Source organism: Trachurus japonicus, chromosome 7, assembly GCF_045865225.1.
Source record: "Trachurus japonicus isolate A0001 chromosome 7, Traja_1.0".
Taxonomy (NCBI): domain Eukaryota; kingdom Metazoa; phylum Chordata; class Actinopteri; order Carangiformes; family Carangidae; genus Trachurus; species Trachurus japonicus.
Genome location: NC_140913.1, coordinates 30430260 through 30449382, shown reverse-complemented (window position 1 = coordinate 30449382; position 19123 = coordinate 30430260). Strand labels below are relative to the sequence as shown.

Here is a 19123-nt window from a genome sequence, read left to right as displayed (position 1 = left end):
CACTCACTGACTCCAGAGATCTGACTGGCTGCTCTCCATCCTGAAGACTGAAACTTTGCCATTACGCACGCACAGACTATGACCAGCGTCTGACTAACTGCTGTTTAACCATGACTTCCGGTCACCATTTCCAAAATAAAAGCCCACTATACCCGCACTATTGGAAATGCTCTGTTATTTCTTATCTAGTTGATTGAAGTTATTATAGAGATGAAATACTGTATATATTTTCAAAGCATAATTTACCTTGGTAAGGCCACTTTGTCCCACATAAGCTGTCCATGACTCAGTGGACGAGGAGTCACAGAGAATTTATAAGCTTTTATTTTAAAACTCGCAGTTTTCCCGGATTTGCTGTGACTCATTTACTGTAAAGCATGAGTCGATCCATCCACATCCTCCATCCCTCGCTGCTGTGCAAACCTGATGCACAATTAAATATTTTATTGAGTAATTATTTGTTTATTTGCCAGTTTGATTCAGTGATTATGACAACATTATGATCAACTTTATGCTCTTTGCAGATTATGACAACACACTGAACATTCACACATAACTTTACTGGGATGGGATTCTTCTTGGTTTTAGGTTTGTTTGTGTATTTATTAAATGTGTCTCAAACTTAATTTGGAAAAGAAAAGCTACTATTTCGAGTTAACTTTAGTTCACTCACTTGACTCATCACAGACATGAAGCTGCCACCTTGTGGATAACTTGAGCTTGAGCATCTGTGGCCACAATAACAGCTTGAGGCTCAACCCACTGGAAATGTGTGTAATGTTATAAAAATTTTAAAAAAAAGATCCTTTCATATAAAGACTCACATAGTTGACCAACTGCTCAACTATGTGAGTCTTTATATGAAACAAGTAGAAACAGTAGACTGAGAGAAAAACAGCAGACAGCCATTTAAATAATTTAATATTTACCTTTTCATACAAATTGCTTAACATATAAAGTATATGTCTCTAACTTGAAGGTACATGTAGGATTACTCTGTTTAGCACATGGCCATGGCCCTCCAGCCTATTTCAATGTCACCTTATGAAGCGAGTGTTCAAAATAGCTGCTGAACTCAACATCTGGATTATAAACATGGTTTAAGGGACAAGTTAAAGTGCCATCACAACTTAATAAAAACTCAAAAAACCCACAATTTACCTCACAAAAAGTCTTGTTTGGTTTTTACAAGAAGGTGTTTTAATTGATCTACTAATTCGGGGTGGACCCCTGAATTTTCTTGAAGAAAAGAAGGCCTTTTTTAAGGTTTAAACTACAGGGTCCATTTAATGTTGAATTCAATTGATCTTTATTGTCCCCGAGGGCCAATTGGGTTTACAGCAGCTGCTGTCACAGTCAAATACATAAAGAACAGTAAAAATGAACAGCCTAGATGTCATCAATAATTTAAGATAATATACGACTACAGCTGATTAAGATATTTAACAGCTGATGGAACAATGATCTTAGATATTTGTTGGACCTTGCCCTCCTAAGGCCAACTTCCTTCCTGATGGCAAAGGCCTAAAGGATGCTGGGGGTCTGCCAGGATGGCTTTAGCCCTCTGAACACACCTGACCTGACGGACCTGGCTAAGATCATTTAGATTTACACCGATGATCCTTCGGCACTGATTAACAACACTTCCAGGCCTGTTTTTATTAACTCGGCTGAGATTGCCAAACCAACAGATCATAGAGAATAGAACTCAACAAATGACAAGTAAAACATTTTCATGAGTGAATCCTCAGCTTCCTTAAATACACTGCCCGTCCAAAAAAGAAAGTCACACGCTAATATTTTGTTGGACCGCCTTTAGCTTTGATTACGGCAGGCATTTGCTGTGGCATCAGTTCGATAAGCCTCTGCAATATCATTCCACCCAGAGTTGCATTAATTTTTCAAAGATTCTCAGTAGGGTTCAGGTCTGGACTCTGTGGTCACATTGGACCACATTTCTTCCTTGAAGATGATGGTTCCCCACTATACTTCCAGTTTTTAACAATATTTTGGACAGTTCTTAACCCAGTTTTTAGATGTTTTATTTGCTTGATGCATGCCAATAATTTGACCCTTCTGATTAACTTTTTTTTTTCCACGACCACAGGATTTGTCTTCCAACATGGTTGTTTAAGAAATAGGGTTAAAGCAGAAGTAAGTGATACGGTCGTTTTGGCTAACTTCTTGTCAGCCGATGGAGTTAGCAGTCCCTGCCATTTCTGAACACCTTTAAATCCATGTGCTGACTTTTTTTTCTTGGACGGTCGGACAGTGCAGAATAATCTTTGGTTGACCTTTTTACATATTTTGTCTGTTGTTTTGTAAATGTTAATGGATTTCTGGACTTTTCAAGCTCTTTAAAGCAGAAGTAAGCGATTCGGTCGTTTTGGCTAACTTCCTGTCAGCCGATGGAGTTAGCAGTCCCCGTCCTCGTCCCTACGTCACCACATGCACGCGCATCCCTTGGCTGCACACACAGAGAGGACCGCCCCTTCATGCCGTTCTCTCTCCTCATTGGATAAAGGTTGTAGGATACAAGGAAAGTTTTCTCCTCGGCTTACAGCAGAGCAGAGTGACTGACAGACCCGTGTTTCGGACCAAACACTCTATATAAGTGATTGCTGTCGGAAGATAGGCTATAACTATTTAAGACTTACTATATTAACACAAACATTCCGCTTACTTCTGCTTTAATGTCTATTTTATAAGTTTTATGTTGGTGAACATGTTTACTTTGGTGAATTTGGTGATTTCCGGATCCGCTAGAAGACGGGAACCAGAATGCAGACAAAATTTGGAGTTAACGCGAGGCTACTTGGATGGGCAGTGTAGAATAATCTTTGGTTTTGACCTTTTTACAAATTCTGTCTCTAGCTATTGTTGTTTTTTTTTTTTTTTAGATTTCTGGTCTTTTCAAGCTCTTTAACTTCAACCTGCCAAACCACACTTATGTTGAGCTCCTGTGTGGTCCTTTACTTGTTTAATGTCACATAACATTATTAAATCTCTTTTGAAAATAGCTGCTGGACTCTGCTACCTACCTTCTATTTCTAGAACGCTGCTGGCTGCGCTCTGATTGGCCGACGCGCCTGTCAATCACGGTGTCCTTGGCTGCTCTGATTGGCCGACGCGCCTGTCAATCACGGTGTCCTTGCCGCCCACTTCCGCTCCGCTTCAGAGTCAGCGGTGGTGCTCGTAGCTTCTTCTCTTCTCCTCCGATTGTTTATGTCGGTAGCGCTTTAAAATTTGACCTTAATTCACAGGTACATTTAACCGAATCGTGTTTTTAAACCTCCGTGTTTCGTGTCGGCGTCTGTTTGTGTCGCTGTCTGTCCTGACAACGTTACCTAATCTCTGCTGTTGACTCTCAAAACCTGACGATTTAATGTAACGTTAACTCAGTGGCAGCAGCGATGCTAACGGCTAGGTGGCTAACTAACTAACTAACTAACTGTTAACTGTTTAACTGACAGCTGCTCTTGTTGTTGTTGTTAGTTTTCTCGTTTTTATTCATTCTTAGCATGCATTTACTAAGAACAACGTGTGGCTTTGGCCCTGCTCGGTGGTGTAACGAGCTGTCCGTGTTGCAGGTAGTGTCTGTGTGTGGCTGTCTGTGATGCTTGGAGAGCGGCTGGGCTGCAGGGACAGGCCGATGGTGGTGGAAACATGGCTTCTGTTCTGACTGAGTAACGCTTAAGTTACTTTCTCTGCTCAGTATGAACAGCGAGGAGGAGTTTTACGACGCTGAGACAGGTGAGCACGCGTCTATTTTTCATTTTTTTTTGTAGTTAACCAAGGGCGTAATTTATAGGGGGGGGGTTAGGGAGGTTATTACCCCCCCCCCCCTCAAAAAAAAAAAAAGGAATCCAGCCAATGACACTGGTCTTAATTGGTCAAACCCATATTCTGCACAGAAACATAATGAAAAGAGCCACAAACAAGGCCAACAAACAATTGTAAATAGTTGGTTTGACATAAAGGGGGAAAACAACTGTCCAAAGGTAATGGTCATATACCTAATAGAGTTAGCAAGTGAATTGTTGTCCTTTTCTCTTGTAAATCAAAATCGTGCTTAATTCATCTGCCTGTTAAGAAATAGCTACACAAGTGGTAGTATGATCATTTGCATTTTGTTAAATAATCATCATGGTAAATGGCTGAAACACCTTTTACTACTGTAACAAATATGGGAATGACAACATAAAGAGGTAAATTTGCACTCTCTCTCGCATTAGGACACAAAAACACTGACTTTTAAACAGGCCATGTTTAACCCAAAGTTACACACTTGACTTTAAACATTTTGGCAAATTCGCCTATCACCATAATCCCTATAGTCACAGCAGTAGGTTCATCACCTTTAATTATCGGTGCATGTTGTTTTGAGATCAGCGGGGCAGAGACGTGAGCTGCTCAGTGAACACAATGGAGGTGAACAGTACAGGTCACCTGTCCCTCATCAAACTCATCAAATACACAATCCAACAATTCTGGTGGACAAGTTGTGACCTGCACATTCACCACGCTATGAGATAATGACGTATAATTATGTAACATTACGACACAGGAAGCAAATACTCTGAACTACTCAGCAGCCGTGGCTGCATTTGCCTCTAAAACAACTCTGTCTCTAATGTTACATGATTATTTCATAGTGTGGTGAATGTGCAGGTCACAACTTGTCCACCAGAGCGTTTTGGAGTTGTTGGATTGTGTATTTGATGAGTTTGATGGGGACCTGTACCGTTCACCTCCATTGTGTTCACTGAGCAGCTCACGTCTCTGCCCCGCCGATCTCAAAAACAACGTAACATAATACAGTAACATAATTAAAGGTAATGAACCTACCGCTATGACTATGGTGAATTTTCCCAAAAAGTTGAACTATCCCTTTAAATATAGTTGTCTCTCTTGTATCTGTGCCGACTGACTTGTCTTCACTGTGTCTTTTCCCCCTCGACAGGGCTGGAGTCAGATGATTCCTGTGAGGTCAGTTTCAAAGACGCCCTGGTGTTTGACAGCAAGCAGGTGACCGATGGCAGCAGCACGCAGGAGAACGGCGTGTGGGAGCGCAGGTGAGGAATAACGCCGTCATCTGATGTTCATACTGTATGTTTGGATAAAAAACTCTTTTATTTAGTTATTTTAATTAAGTGAAAAGAAGTAAAAATGACTCCCCTGCAGCAAACATTAACAACATGACAATCCAGCCTTTCTTCAGATGTTAATGCACCGTCACTGCTGGTGAAACATTCAGAGTATCGTTAACCCACTTGGTCGTAACTGATACTGAAGATCTAGAGCCGATGCCTAACTAGACGAGATGTTTTAAAAAGATATCAAAGTATTTCGTGTTTGAGATTCCAGCTGTCTGAACTGTCACGAAGAAATGACAGCTATGGAAATCAAGATGAGATGTGAAAAGATGGAGAAAATGTTCAGATGAGACGACACAGATGCAGAGTAGAAAGAACAAAACAAACTCGCTGTGAAGTCACAAAGGGACCTGCTGGAGAGTTCAGCTGATAAAGGAGGTGGCGGTGGCGCTGATGCACCGACACTATACATGCAAGAAAAATCTTAAAATACAAAAAGCAACTGCCTGGATGCTAAAAAAAAAAACTACAGTAAAGGTGTGTTTTGTAGAAAAGATAGGAAAAGAAAAAGGGAACAGCATTTGAGTAAAAAGAACAATTTACCATCTGTTAATCATGTGAGTGGGAAATATTCTGCTTTGGGGCGATGTGGCGATCAGCGACACGGGAAACATAGCAGAGGAAGAATGTATTCCAGTATATATGAGAAAACTCACATGTCCTGCAGGCGGGAAGCAGGAATTGAAAAGAGGCCGGTGTCTCTTCTTCTGACAGGATTCAAACCTCAAACTCCACTGTGACCTAGTTCACCGTCCCCGCACATAAACATCAATAGAAATCTGTCATTGAAACTCTTAGAGCTTCATGAAGGTAATTAATTAACCCTCCTGTCGTCCTTCTGGGTCAAATTGACCCAATCTGTTCCCTTCCTCCTTCTTTCCTTCCTTTCTCCCTTCCTTCTTTCCACAATCCTTTTCCCCTTCCTTCCTTCCTTCCTTCCCTTCGTCCTTACTTTTTTTTTCTTCCTTTCTCTTTTCATCCAATAGGCTTTATGCACAGATCCACTACTTCCTGAAATAAACCAGCTCCTTTATTACCTGTCTTACATTATGATCTGTGCATAAAGCCTATTGACCTGATCTGTTCCCTATCCCTCCATCTTTATTTCCTTCCCTTTTCCCCTTCCTTCTTTCCTCCCTTCTTTCCCTTCTTCCTTCCTTGAACAAATCTGTTCCCTATCCCTCCATCTTTCCCTTCCTTCTTTCCACAATCCTTTTCCCTTCCCTTCCTTCTTTCTTCCCTTTTTCTTCCTTCCTTGAACAAAGTTGTTCCCTATCCCTCTATCTTTATTTCCTTCCCTTTCCCCTTCCTTCTTTCCCTTCTTCCTTCCTTGAACAAATCCGTTCCCTATCCCTCCATCTTTATTTACTTCCCTTTCTCCTTCCTTCTTTCCCTTCTTCCTTCCTCGAACAAATCTGTTCCCTATCCTTCCATCTTTATTTTCTTCCCTTTCCCCTTCCTTCCTCCCTTCTTTCCCTTCTTCCTTCCTTGAACAAATCTGTTCCCTATCCCTCCATCTTTATTTCCTTCACTTTCCCCTTCCTTCTTTCCCTTCTTCCTTCCTTGAAGAAATCCGTTCCCTCCCTCCATCTTTCCCTTCCTTCTTTCCACAATCCTTTCCCCTTCCCTTCCTTCCTTCTTTCTTCCTTCCTTGAACAAATCTGTTCCTTCCCTCCACTTTTCTTCCCTTCCTTTCTTCCCTTCGTCGTTACTTCTTCCTTCCTTTTTGACCCATTTGACCCAATCTGTTCCTTCCCTCCTTCTATCTTTCCTTTGTTTTTCCCTCCCTTCTCTCCTCCCATCTTCCCCTTCTTCCTTCCTTTCTTCCTTGACCCAGGAGGACAACAGTTAAACTTGATTGAGATTCTTGACGAGACGTTTCAGGTTTTGCACAAAGTTTTAACGCGACTGAAACTGGAGGAAACAGGATTTTAAGAACCAGAAGCTTCTGAGAGATCAGGCTGATCAAACACATTCTGCCTGCGCCTGAGACGGCCTAAAAATATCGTAACTCAAAATGATCTGCAGGAAGGAAGAGTGGCTGAGAAGTCCTTAAATAATGGAGAGACTGTAAGACGACGGCTGCAAAAAAAAAAGTGCCAAAGGGGACGTTACTTTTAAAAAAAAAGTGAGAGTGAGTGAGTGTGGAGCTCAAACTTTTTCAGGTTCATGAAATAAAAAAGTAACAGTTCATTAACAATTGAAGAACGGCTCTTTTAAATGTCTCGTTTGCTGCAGTCGCTTTATTTAAAATGAAAAATGAACCAAATATCTACTAATGAACACGACTGTCAAAGCTGCATTCATACAACTGCATGTAAATGTATGTAAGTAAGTGAGAACGTATGTTTGCATGTCACCACACGACCACGTTAAAGTTCGTTTTTTAACGTTTCATCATGCCTCACTCCCGCATGGAGGCGGCTGACAAGGCGGGAGAACCACATTTTTAAGATTTTAGCCAGCGAACGAACGCCTCCTGTGCTGCTCGGTTGTTTCATTCACTGAACAGTTCTCAGCCGTTCGGAAGCAGCTGTTAACGACACATGGTCTGATTTCACAAGAACTTAAAAAAATAATAAAACTGATCCAAATGTGTTCCAGGAAAACCCTGCCTGCGGAGATGATCTCCAGAAACAATTACAGTGTGTGGAGCATACTGAAGAAATGCATCGGCATGGTGAGTCCTTCACATTTTTCTGAACAAGCAGCAGCAGCAGCAGCAGCAGTAGTTGTCGGATTCGGAGGTGGTGTAGCGTGCATGTTGTTAAATAATTGAGTAACTACAGTAACACACGTCAGCTCTGAACTCGCTGCTACAAGATGAGTCTTGACTGAACTCACTGTTCTGTTTTTAATGCTCCGGTGGCTGTCGTTGTTGGTTTTGGGGAAACACACCATTAAAGATCCAAAATGCAGCTCTGGAAAAAATTAAGAGACCACTCCCAAAATGATCAGTTTCTCTGGTTTTACTATTTATAGGTATAGGTATGTGTATTCTATCAACTACTGACAACATTTCTCCCAAAATTGAAATAAAAATTTAGAGCTTTTATTGGCTGAAAATGACTAAACTAGTCTAAATAACAAAAAATATTAAGTCTTTTCAGACCTTGAATAATAATAATGCAAAGAAAACATGTTCATATTTAGGGGCTGTGTTTAGCTCAGTTGGTAGAGCACCTGCCCCATGTGTTGAGGCTATAGTCCTCACTGCAGGCGGCCCCGGTTCGAATCCCGCGTCGAGCGGCCCTATCCTGCGTGTCATTCCCCCTCTCTCTGCCTCCCGTTTCCTGTCTCTCTCTCAACTGTCCTGTCAATTAAAGGCAAAAAAGCCCCCCCCCCCCCAAAAAAATCAGTTTTTGTGGGATAATGTCAATATTTAATCCCAGCAGTGGCTTTTATAATCTTCCTACATATAAAACCAGATGTGGTTCAGGTGACGACCTCATCAGTGTCTCATTAAGTAGAATGAGTTGTGTTTGTGTTGGTATTTGAAAAAGAAAAGAAAAGAATGACTGTCATACATGTGGAGATGCTTTTAAGAAACATTTGTGAAAGTGGTCTTTTATTTTTTTCCAGAGCTGTACCTTGAATAAACAGCTGCAGACAGTAAACGCAGGTTATCATCGCCACGGTTACATTTTTGCTGCTCAGACGTGACATAATAACGATGCATGAGCTCCGTTCTCCTGCACTACATTTCCGTTTTAACTCTGTAACATTTAGTAAACAACTTGTTCCTGCTTGTTTTTCTGCTCTGAATTTGTGTGACTTTTATTTATTTATTTATTCATGTACTTTACTTCTGGTGGTGTTAACAGGAGCTGTCCAAAATAGCGATGCCGGTCGTGTTTAATGAGCCGCTGAGCTTCCTCCAGAGAATCTCGGAGTACATGGAGCACACTCACCTGATCCACAGAGCCTGCAGTTTATCAGACTCCATAGACCGCATGCAGGTAAACACCTCTCTGATGTTATGTGTATGTTAAATACTAGAAAATCAGCTAACCAGTTTTTTTTTTCAGAGTAATTTATTTTTATGTTTTTTCTGACTTACCAAGATTTCAAAATCCCGCAATAATCTCCCACCTGCAAGTAACGTGAGGACTGATTTCAGAATAAAGGTGCTACATCAGACTGCTCTGAGGTGTTGTTATGTAATAACAGTTAGTTTCCTCTTAATGTCAATCTAAATTTACAGGGAACACAGTGAAAATAAGAAATACTAGTGGCCTTTTTCTTTGAAAATCTTTAAGAGGTAAATTCATGCAAAACCGCTGATGCGCGTTCCTGTCGGGGGCAGTTTTTCAGCAAGCAGTCTCTGCATTTCCCTCTAAAACAACTCTGTCTGGTAACGTTCTGTTATTATCTCATAGCGTGGTGAATGTGCAGGTCACAACTTGTCCACCAGAGCGTTGTGGAGTTGTTGGATTGTGTATTTGATGAGTTTCATGAGGGAAACCAAGAAATCCCATGAGCCTCCGTAGCGTAGCTCTGAGCAGCTCACGGCTCTGCACCGCCGTTCTAAAAATAGCTTGCACCGACAATTAAAGGTAACGAACCTACTGCTATGACTATAGGGATTATTATGGCAATGGGCCAATTTGCCAAAATGTTGAACTATCCCTTTAAAGATGAATCTTCTGTCAGTTGAGGTCTGTTCTGATCCACTTCGTGTCTCTGTGGCAGGTTGTTGCTGCGTTCGCTGTCTCAGCTGTAGCATCTCAATGGGAACGGACTGGAAAGCCATTTAACCCTTTACTGGGAGAGACGTTTGAGCTCATAAGGTACCAGAGAAAACTGTGGGCCAAAGCCTGTGCAAACCTGTGATTGCAAAGTGCAAATTTGAGGCAATAATTATTGTTTCTTCTTTAATTCATGTGAGTTTTTAAATGTTTTATTTTTTTTTCTTCTTCCCAGGGAGGACGAGGGCTACAGATTGATCTCGGAGCAGGTGAGCCACCATCCGCCTGTCAGTGCCTTCCACGCTCAGTCGCTGAAGCAAGAGTTCGAGTTTCACGGCTCCATCTACCCGAAACTCAAGTTCTGGGGCAAGAGCGTGGAGGCTGAGCCCAAAGGCACCATGACACTGGAGCTACTGAAGTGAGTGTCTGTGTAGTTTCCTGCATGGCAACACTTGTAACTGCATTTGATTCTTGGTTTGTGTGTTTAGTGGATGGTTTGTTAGCGCTCAGTGTGTCTGCATGTGGGAATATCTCCTGAAAGTTAAGTGTTGCATTCATGCTCGCTTGGTTTTGCATGGAAACAGATGAAGGAACAGTTCCACATTTTAATAAAGACGCTTATTTGGTGTCTTAGCAGGAGTTAGATGAGAGGATCAATACCAATACTGTTAAATGGAAGCTACTGTACATCCAGCAGAGCAACTCTAAATAACTAATTTAAAGTTTTTTCTGACCTAAAACATAAATGTAAAAATGATAATTGATTTGTTTGTGATCTTTAAAGCAGTAGAATAGAATAATATAGAATAGAATAGAATAATATAGAATAGAATAGAATATACTTTATTAATCCCTTGCCGGAAATTCTTTCATCACAGTGCTCTAGTGTACAAAGGTGAAGAATATTATAGCCGAATAATACAATACAACAACGTAAGATAAATTACAAATTAAATATTACAAAAAATTACAAAGTTAAATATTACCAGAATTACAAAAGTTAAAAACTACAAGAATAAACCCCCTAAATTTGCCCCTCCCTCTCTCCCCATTTTAACAGTGTATATACAAAAGAAAATATAAGCATACAATAAATAAATCTAGGAGGGTTTCATTAGCTTCAGACGGAGCCAAACCAGTCTGTTTTTGTTTAGACTCGTGTTTAAAACCTTTTACACACATTTACTTGGCATAGAGGGAAACTAAATGTCATCTCTGTGCAGCTTAGAAACAGTCCAGTCACTCACATCAGCAGCAACATCTTGCACATGTGAATTTCTCCACTTGTCACGATCTTCACATGTCGGTGGAGTCAGGTCTTTTTTAATTTAAACTAAACGACTTAAGTCTCCAGTATACTATAAAACACAATCCCACAAGTAGTGAGTTTTCTTTTCCGTCCCGATGATGGCTGTGTCCACAAAACAAAGACAAAAGGAGAAAGCCTGGATAGGTCGTTGTTCTCTCTCTCCAGAGGATCGCAGCGGCTGAAGCTGAGTTTCGCTGCGTTAAAAAAAGGTGCTCTGTCTGTCAGTGATGATGGAGAAAATAAGCACAAAATGTCTCAAAATGTCCAACGGTTTGTTGAGGAGGCTGATTCTTCTTCCAGACATAAAGAGGCGTACACGTGGACGAATCCGTTGTGCTGCGTGCATAACATCATCCTGGGGAAGCTGTGGATCGAGCAGTATGGGACTGTGGAGATCGTCAACCACAGGTACACAACACACAAACACACAGTTTATTATATAGGATTTTAAACAATTAAGACCAAGATTCAAGATGTTTATTTCGCCATTTTGTGCACAGACAAGACAAGCTCTGAGTTAAAAAGTTGAAAAAGAATTTTAAAGGAATAAGTCAAAGCAAAAAAGACAAAGAAAACATCAACAAAAAACATAGATAAATGACACTGAAGAATAAAACACAGATAAAGCTGCCAAAATGTATTTTATATATACAGAAATTTAAATATGAATGTAAGGTCCATTAAAGTGAGATGCAGTGATGTCTGTGGTGTAACAATTGTATTTATTTTGTATTTTCCATTGTTAGCAGCGTTAATTAATTCACATACACGTCTCTTCCTTTTTGTTTCAGCACGGGCGATAAGTGTGTGTTGAACTTCAAACCATGTGGGATGTTTGGGAAGGAGCTGCACAAAGTAGAAGGATATATCCAGGACAAAAGGTGAGAGAGATCGAATCCTGCATCCCTAAACCCAAACCTAACCCTATTTAAAAAAAAAAAAAAAGATGAGAGATTGTAAACACAACAACAACAAAACAGTGGAAACCCAGTGGTACGTTTACGTAACAGTTGAAAGAAAAGAATTATGGCCATAATCTGACTGGACGACTGAAGTGCACGTAAACACAGACTAATACCGGACTTTTCCAAATCCGACTAAAATGTCCAGATAATGCGATTGGAAACTGTTTTTCTTCTGCATGTACCTATTTTCACTTTCATTTAGTAATGTCTGTGAAATGAAAGCTGGAAAATGTCTGAGCAGCTGCAGAGGAGGAAAAGAGTGAAGAAAAAGATCCAAACTCTGTGTTTTAATTTCAGTTACCGCCGCTTCTTAAAAACAAAACCTAGAGTAAACATTGTAAAGTGACGTAAAAGTCTCATCTAATCCGCCTTAAAGCCCATTCACACCGACGGCGACACAAATATGCGACAGATGCAACAATATTCCAAAGTTTCGCTTTGCAACAGGCGGTTCTTCTCCTCCACGTCATGTCTTAAATCTGTTTACTGTAACACAACTCGTTAATTATCCCTCACGTGTTCGCTATGCCACTGTTGTCTTGTTACCAACTTTATTGTATCAACACAGCAGCTCACTGTCTGATCGCTGATCAATATCTGATCACTGTCTGTCAGTATCTGCATTTTTTCAAATTTGTTTTTTGACCAATCAAAAGTGTGGTATATTCTCTTCAATCTGGTAGAATTTGATATTGGTACTGCTAAAATTTCAAGAGTTATTGTGCTTTTTGTTTTGCTGTCCATCCAAAAAAGTACTGGGAGACCAAGGCAAAGTGCTGTATCTGCAAAGAGTACTGTACTCTCTATAGTCTATAATTTACTCCCATTGGAGTAAAACCAAGGCAAAAGTGCAGTTATCTGCCATAAAACAATCAAACTTGGTGAGAAAGACAAACTACAAAATACATTTAATTCAGTCCACCTTTATCTAATCAATTATAGACTTGGTAGTTATTCATAATTTGATGCATAAACCTGACAATGAAAAACACAAAAAGCAGTTTTTCTCAGTTTGGCATTTTTACAGCTGCACTTTGCCTTTGTAGGGCAGAAATATACTATTGCTATTTCTAAACCGTCCTTGGTGAGAGACACAGGTTGAAAGGACTCGTGATGAAAACCGGGGTTCGAAAAAAATATTGACACGCAAATTATTCGCACGAAAAATACGTCTCCAGTGTGGCAATGTCAACCTACTGAGTCTGTGAATCCTTCTCTCCACGACGAATCATTTTGTCTCTGGTCTCGTCTGTGGAACCAGTAAGAAGAAGCGACGAGTGATCTACGGGAAGTGGACGGAGTGCATGTACAGCGTGGACCCCAAGGTTTACGACACGTACAAGAAGTCGGACAAGAAGACGGCAGGAGACTCGAAAAAGCTGAAGCAGGTGAGCGACGCTCCGGTGGTGAGAGTGAAAACTCACCCCGAACACGAAGCTCTGAGACGATGAAACGCTGCTTGGAGTCTGTTGTTCTCACATTTGTGTTTGACATGTTTTATCTGTCTTACAGCGTGTGAAGTAAATCTGTGCCTTTTTTTTTTACTCATCACTCTAAAACGGTATCTTTTCCTTTCACAATAACATGCAGTGGCTTTAGTAGAAGGTAAGGTAACAGTGTATTTGATCTGTGTAGTGTGCTACTGCTGTTGTCTAGTTGGAGTTGTTAAGTGCAGTGTATGATTAGATCATTGCCAGCACTAATCCATAATGTCTTGCAATGACTTGCATTGTTGCTTGAAAGACGTGTTGAACTTGTGGCGACTGTATTTTATGTGAAGCGCCTGTTTGCACATGAACTCTACGTACTCTTAAAGGTTTATCTGGTCAGTCAGTCGGTCGGTCGGTCTGTGACTGATAATGTTTCCTCTTCTGTGTTGTTTGTGTTCGTGTTTTTGTGCGCATACACGTGTGTGTGTGTGTGTGTGTAGGAACATAGTTGTGAAGGTGAAGAAGCAGATGAGATGCCGGAGGTTCAGGAAACCGTGACTGTGATACCAGGAAGTGCCTTACTGTGGAGGATAACGCCGCGGCCGGCTCAATCAGCACAGGTCAGAGGCGCGCGCACACACACACACACACACACACACACCGCATTCACACGGTTCATGATGGTACAGCTGGAATCTAAATGACTCTTATCGAGGTTTTCTGCTCGGTTTCATCAGGCGGGGTGTAAGAAAATACTGATACACATTACAATAAAGTGTCCAAGCAAATTTCCGTCGGTAGAATTTAATGATTAGAAGAAAACATAATATTTCATTGAAAACAATTAGGAAGAAATTAATTGACTTGACTTATGTGTCGTGTCGTGTCGTGTCGTGTCGTGTCGTGTCGTGTAGGAATAAAGGTTGAATTTAACTTATACCATAATAATGTTTGTGCATAAAACATTGTGTTTTCTACACTATGAGAGTTTTTCTAAAAAGAATTTTCAGAAAAAAATTGCAGTATATTGCCGCACAGTACAAGTTAAACTCCATTTATTCATGAGGTAAAGAGTTAACAGGGCCTTCGACATAGAAACATAATGTATAGCCCTTATTCATAGCTCAGTGTCCCAGTGAAGACAACACAACTCTTTTTAACTGACCAGAAACTTCACAGTTGTCCTCCAGCAAACACCAAACATAACAAAGTCAAAGAGTTTTTATATATATATACTGTATATACAGCACTTTGCAAAAGTTTAAGGCCCTTCAGATGTTTGGACAACGGACCACTTGTTTACATAGAGGCTTGTTTATGCTGTTACGTGCAGCGGCTGTCGTCCGTCTACCGTCTGCCCAATTTCACGTGAATGCAGCATGAAAAATACGATTGAGTTGCTTGAGATATAGTACAACCACAACGCTAGATGGGAGTAATTCCTAAACAATGTTACTTTAAATCCACAAGAAGAAGACTGAGTGCTGATCTCAACATCATGGAGTCAGTCTGGCTTTACACGAAGAGACAGAAGACACTGAGACCTGAGCCTCAATCCACAGAAGAACTATTATATATATATATATATTATATAGCAGGTTCTCTAAGATGCTTCAACAACCTGCCAGTCAAGAACCTGGGAAAACTGTGTGAAAGACAGTGTGGTCACACCAGATTATGAGCTGATTTAGGTTTCTTCTGTTGACTGAACTTTGGATGAAGTGAATCAATGAATAAAAACTATTCATGAAAGCATCTTCACGTTGTCTGTCATCTTGTGTGTAGATGTACAACTTCACCAGCTTCGCCATGACGCTGAACGAGCTGGAGCCCGGCATGGAGCGGCTGATGGCGCCGACAGACTGCCGGCTGCGGCCCGACATCAGAGCCATGGAGAACGGAGACACGGGTGAGACCAGCGTCACAGAAACACAAAGGTTTGATCCACACACACACCCGACTGCATCGCCAGGAAGCTGACGTCTGTGTTTTACAGACACGGCGAGTTCAGAGAAGGAGCGGTTAGAGGAGAAACAGCGGGCGTCGCGTCGGGAACGATCCACGGACAACGAGGACTGGTCGACCAGGTGAGTGTCGGTCAGAAACCATAAAACTAGAGCCCATTACAAAACTGTGGTGGTGACTAAACATGTCAGTAGAGCTGCAACAATTAATCAGTTAATCAAACAATAATCCAATATTAAATTAATCGTCAACTATTGATAATTGAATAATTGGTTTGAGTAGTTTTTAAAGAAAAAAAAGTCAAAATCCTCTGATTTCAGCTTCTTAAATGTGAATATTTCTGGTTTCTTTGTTCCTTTATGACGATAAACTGAGTCTCTCTTGGGTTTGTGGACAAAACAAGAGGACGTCGTCTTGTGGTTTGAGAAACACCGATTGATATTTTTCAACATTTCTTAACATTTTATTGACCAAACAACAAATCGATTAATCGTTTAAATAATTGACAGATTCATTTATAATGAAAATAATCGTTAGTTGCAGCCCTACATTTTTCCTCAGTGGATGTGAGGGTCTTTACTGTTGGTAAAAATGGGCTATACAAATAAAATGCCTTGCCTACATGTCAGTCTCGTGTTGAATTAACACCAAAATCATGGGTGAATATATACGTTTAGATCAATTTTAAGTGGTAAAATGTTGACTGAAGTGTATAAAGTAATGTTTACGGCTCAGCCGTCTCTTCAGTTCTCAAATCACGGACTGTTATTTACTTGTATCATCGACTTATAAATGAGTTTTTGCCGACTGAATGAAAACAAATGGGGAAACAAAACCAGTGGTGACAGAGATGGCAAATATTGCAGAGTATTATTTCTGTTTACATAAAGGTTTGTCAAATCTCAATAAAGCCATAGGGAACATGTCTTTATTTGAATATATAAATAAAACCAGCAACATTTATTTATTTATTTAGTTAAAAGAGCTAAAATATATGTATGATCTAAGATCTTCATGTAAAGCTCTCCTCAATGCACCATGCATATTCAAAATCAGATGAGGGTGCTTTTAGTTATTTTGGTCCAACACTGTGGAACACGTTGCCTGTTGAACTCCAACAGTGTCTTCCTTTATATGTAAACTAAAAACATATCTGTTCTCAAGCATTTAATTATGTTTTTGTTTTTTATTTTTACACATATTGGCCTTTTGTTTTAATATGCACTCTACATGTATTGCCATCTTGCTTTAATCCATTGAGTTTATGCTCGCCATATGAAAAGTGCTATATAAATAAAGTTGACATTGACATTGATAAGGAAAAAAACTCCCATTTTCAATCTGACTAAAGGCAGAAAACATTCCTACACGTTGTAATTTAAACAAGTCTCCGCAGCGTTACGGCGCCTCTGTTGTGCAACGTGCTCATTAAAAACCTGTCTTCCTTCTTGTCGTCCTCTCGTCTCCGCAGGTGGTTCCAGGCGGGGACGAACCCCCACACGGGCGCCGAGGACTGGCTCTACACCGGCGGATACTTCGACAGGAATTACACTGACTGTCCCAACATTTATTGACGCAGGAGCTGCTCGGCGGCGACGTCGACGTCTCCCTCACCGACCCACCGTTTCTCTCAGTCGCTGTCGTGGTCGCCGTGACAGCCAGACAGACGCTCACCGGTACCGCGTCTTTGTTTGTTTCGAATCGATGAAACGCTGATATCAAAAATGTGATCAGACAGTTTATTATTATTATCAGATTACCTGACAACTGACTGAACGTCGTCGTCGTCGTCCACAGGAACAAAACAAAACAAAAAGCAAGTGATATTAAGGAGAATTTTAGAAGTTTACTTACTGTGCATCAAAACATCTTCATCTTTATCTTCCCTAGTCATGTTCTGATGATGATAATAATAATAATATTAGATAATCCACGTGTATGTTTCTCTGCAGGTCACAAAGCTCCGACTTCTACAGGATAAATGTCCAGGTGTAGTTCAGGTACTCAGCCACAATCCTACCTGCAGACACTCCACACACTTCTGTCAAGTTGCATTCAGATATCAGGGGTTATTTAAACACATCTGCTACTTTTATAATATAATATAACCTATTTGAATATTAGATGTCTATTTTTTAGTTAGTTTAGCACTAAACTAAAAACGTCCCTAAACCATCACAAAGTGTGATAAACTTTTTTTCTGTGAATTTAGAGACAAACGGTAGAAAACGAAAGCTGCTTATAACCAACGTTTGCTGCCACAGTAAACTGATGTTGTCGGTGCGTTATGTTGTCGTCCGCTGTAACATAGTGAAAAAAACACAAAACAAAAAACGTGTATAATAACTGGTGCATGCATGGTCACCGAGATGATTATTTACACAACACAACACAACACAACACACACACACACTTTAAAGCCATAAAAACTCCTTCTGCACTGAGTATGATACTGTAACATACATTCACATGAAACTTAAAAAACAGAGCGAAACGGTTTAAATCAGAGGTTTTCACAGTCTGATGCTGTTTCCACTATATAAGAATCATGAAAGTGAAATATTCTGAGCCTTTTTAGAAATGTCTGATAAAGAAAAACATGAAAAAAGTTCATATTAATGTTTGTTTTTTTATATATATATAATTCTAATTATTGTTCTTGTCTTATTTGGATTTGGGGGAATAATATTAATAATGCTCTGATTTTTGGGGGCATTGCAGCTCCAGTTGTTACAGCTTGTTCCCCTTTGTTTTTTGTTTAAAGGGATAGTTCAACATTTTTGGCAAATTGGCCCATTGCCATAATCCCTATAGTCATAGCAGTAGGTCCGTTACCTTTAATTGTCAGTGCAAGCTATTTTTAGAACGGCGGAGCAGAGCCGTGAGCTGCTCAGAGCTGCGCTACGGAGGCTCATGGGATTTCTTGGTTTCCCTCATCAAACTCATGAAATACACAATCCAACAACTCCAAAACGCTCTGGTGGACAAGTTGTGACCTGCACATTCACCACGCTGTGAGATGATAACACAACGTTACCAGACAGAGTTGTTTTAGAGGGAAATACAGAGACTGCTTGATGAAAACTGTCCCTGAAGGCAACGCACATCAGCGGTTTTGCATGAATTTCCCTCTAAAACAACTCTGTCTGGTAACGTTCTGTTATTATCTCATAGCGTGGTGAATGTGCAGGTCACAACTTGTCCACCAGAGCGTTTTGGAGTTGTTGGATTGTGTATTTGATGAGTTTGATGAGGGAAACCAAGAAATCCCTGAGCCTCCGTAGCGTAGCTCTGAACAGCTCACGGCTCTGCTCCGCCGTTCTAAAAATAGCTTGCACCGACAATTAAAGGTAACGAACCGACTGCTATGACTATAGGGATTAGGACAATGGGCCAATTTGCCAAAATGTTGAACTGTCCATTTAAATTTGGCAAATTGGCCCATTGGATTTGTGCAGAATTATATAGTTAATACTAATATTTCCTCTCTGCATCTATTTGTGTTTCTCCTCCTTCTTTGTGGAGGTTCACTATGAAAACCTCTGAGTTAAAGAGAAGCTGCGTCATATTGACTCCTACTTACAGCGACTGTCTTCACACATGTGGACGA

General features: G+C 40.5%; 1 protein-coding gene across 2 annotated transcripts; it reads left to right on the top strand.

Annotated features, from left to right (window-relative positions):
• Positions 1-3173: 3173 nt before the first annotated feature.
• LOC146985067 (oxysterol-binding protein-related protein 2-like) lies at positions 3174-17338 on the top strand. 2 transcript variants are annotated; one of them, XM_085782802.1, is made up of 14 exons: positions 3174-3263; positions 3595-3753; positions 4964-5075; positions 7761-7836; positions 8981-9115; positions 9849-9946; positions 10080-10262; positions 11454-11561; positions 11945-12034; positions 13380-13506; positions 14049-14168; positions 15334-15457; positions 15545-15635; positions 16985-17338. In XM_085782802.1, exons 2-14 carry the CDS (start codon positions 3717-3719, stop codon positions 17085-17087), a joined length of 1404 nt encoding a protein of 467 aa, XP_085638928.1. In that variant the 5' UTR covers positions 3174-3263; positions 3595-3716; the 3' UTR covers positions 17088-17338. The 2 variants fall into 2 exon arrangements, with proteins under 2 accessions (XP_085638928.1, XP_085638929.1); XM_085782803.1 differs by having other exon boundaries at positions 3222-3263; positions 3591-3753.
• Positions 17339-19123: the final 1785 nt, after the last annotated feature.

Bases quoted from the DNA above. Each gene is read 5' to 3' on its own strand.
- LOC146985067 (XM_085782802.1), top strand. From the start codon at position 3,717: ATGAACAGCGAGGAGGAGTTTTACGACGCTGAGACAG. The intron at 3,754-4,963 runs GTGAGCACGCGT...CCCCCTCGACAG, and splicing joins GTTTTACGACGCTGAGACAG to GGCTGGAGTCAGATGATTCC. The intron at 9,116-9,848 runs GTAAACACCTCT...TCTCTGTGGCAG, and splicing joins ACTCCATAGACCGCATGCAG to GTTGTTGCTGCGTTCGCTGT.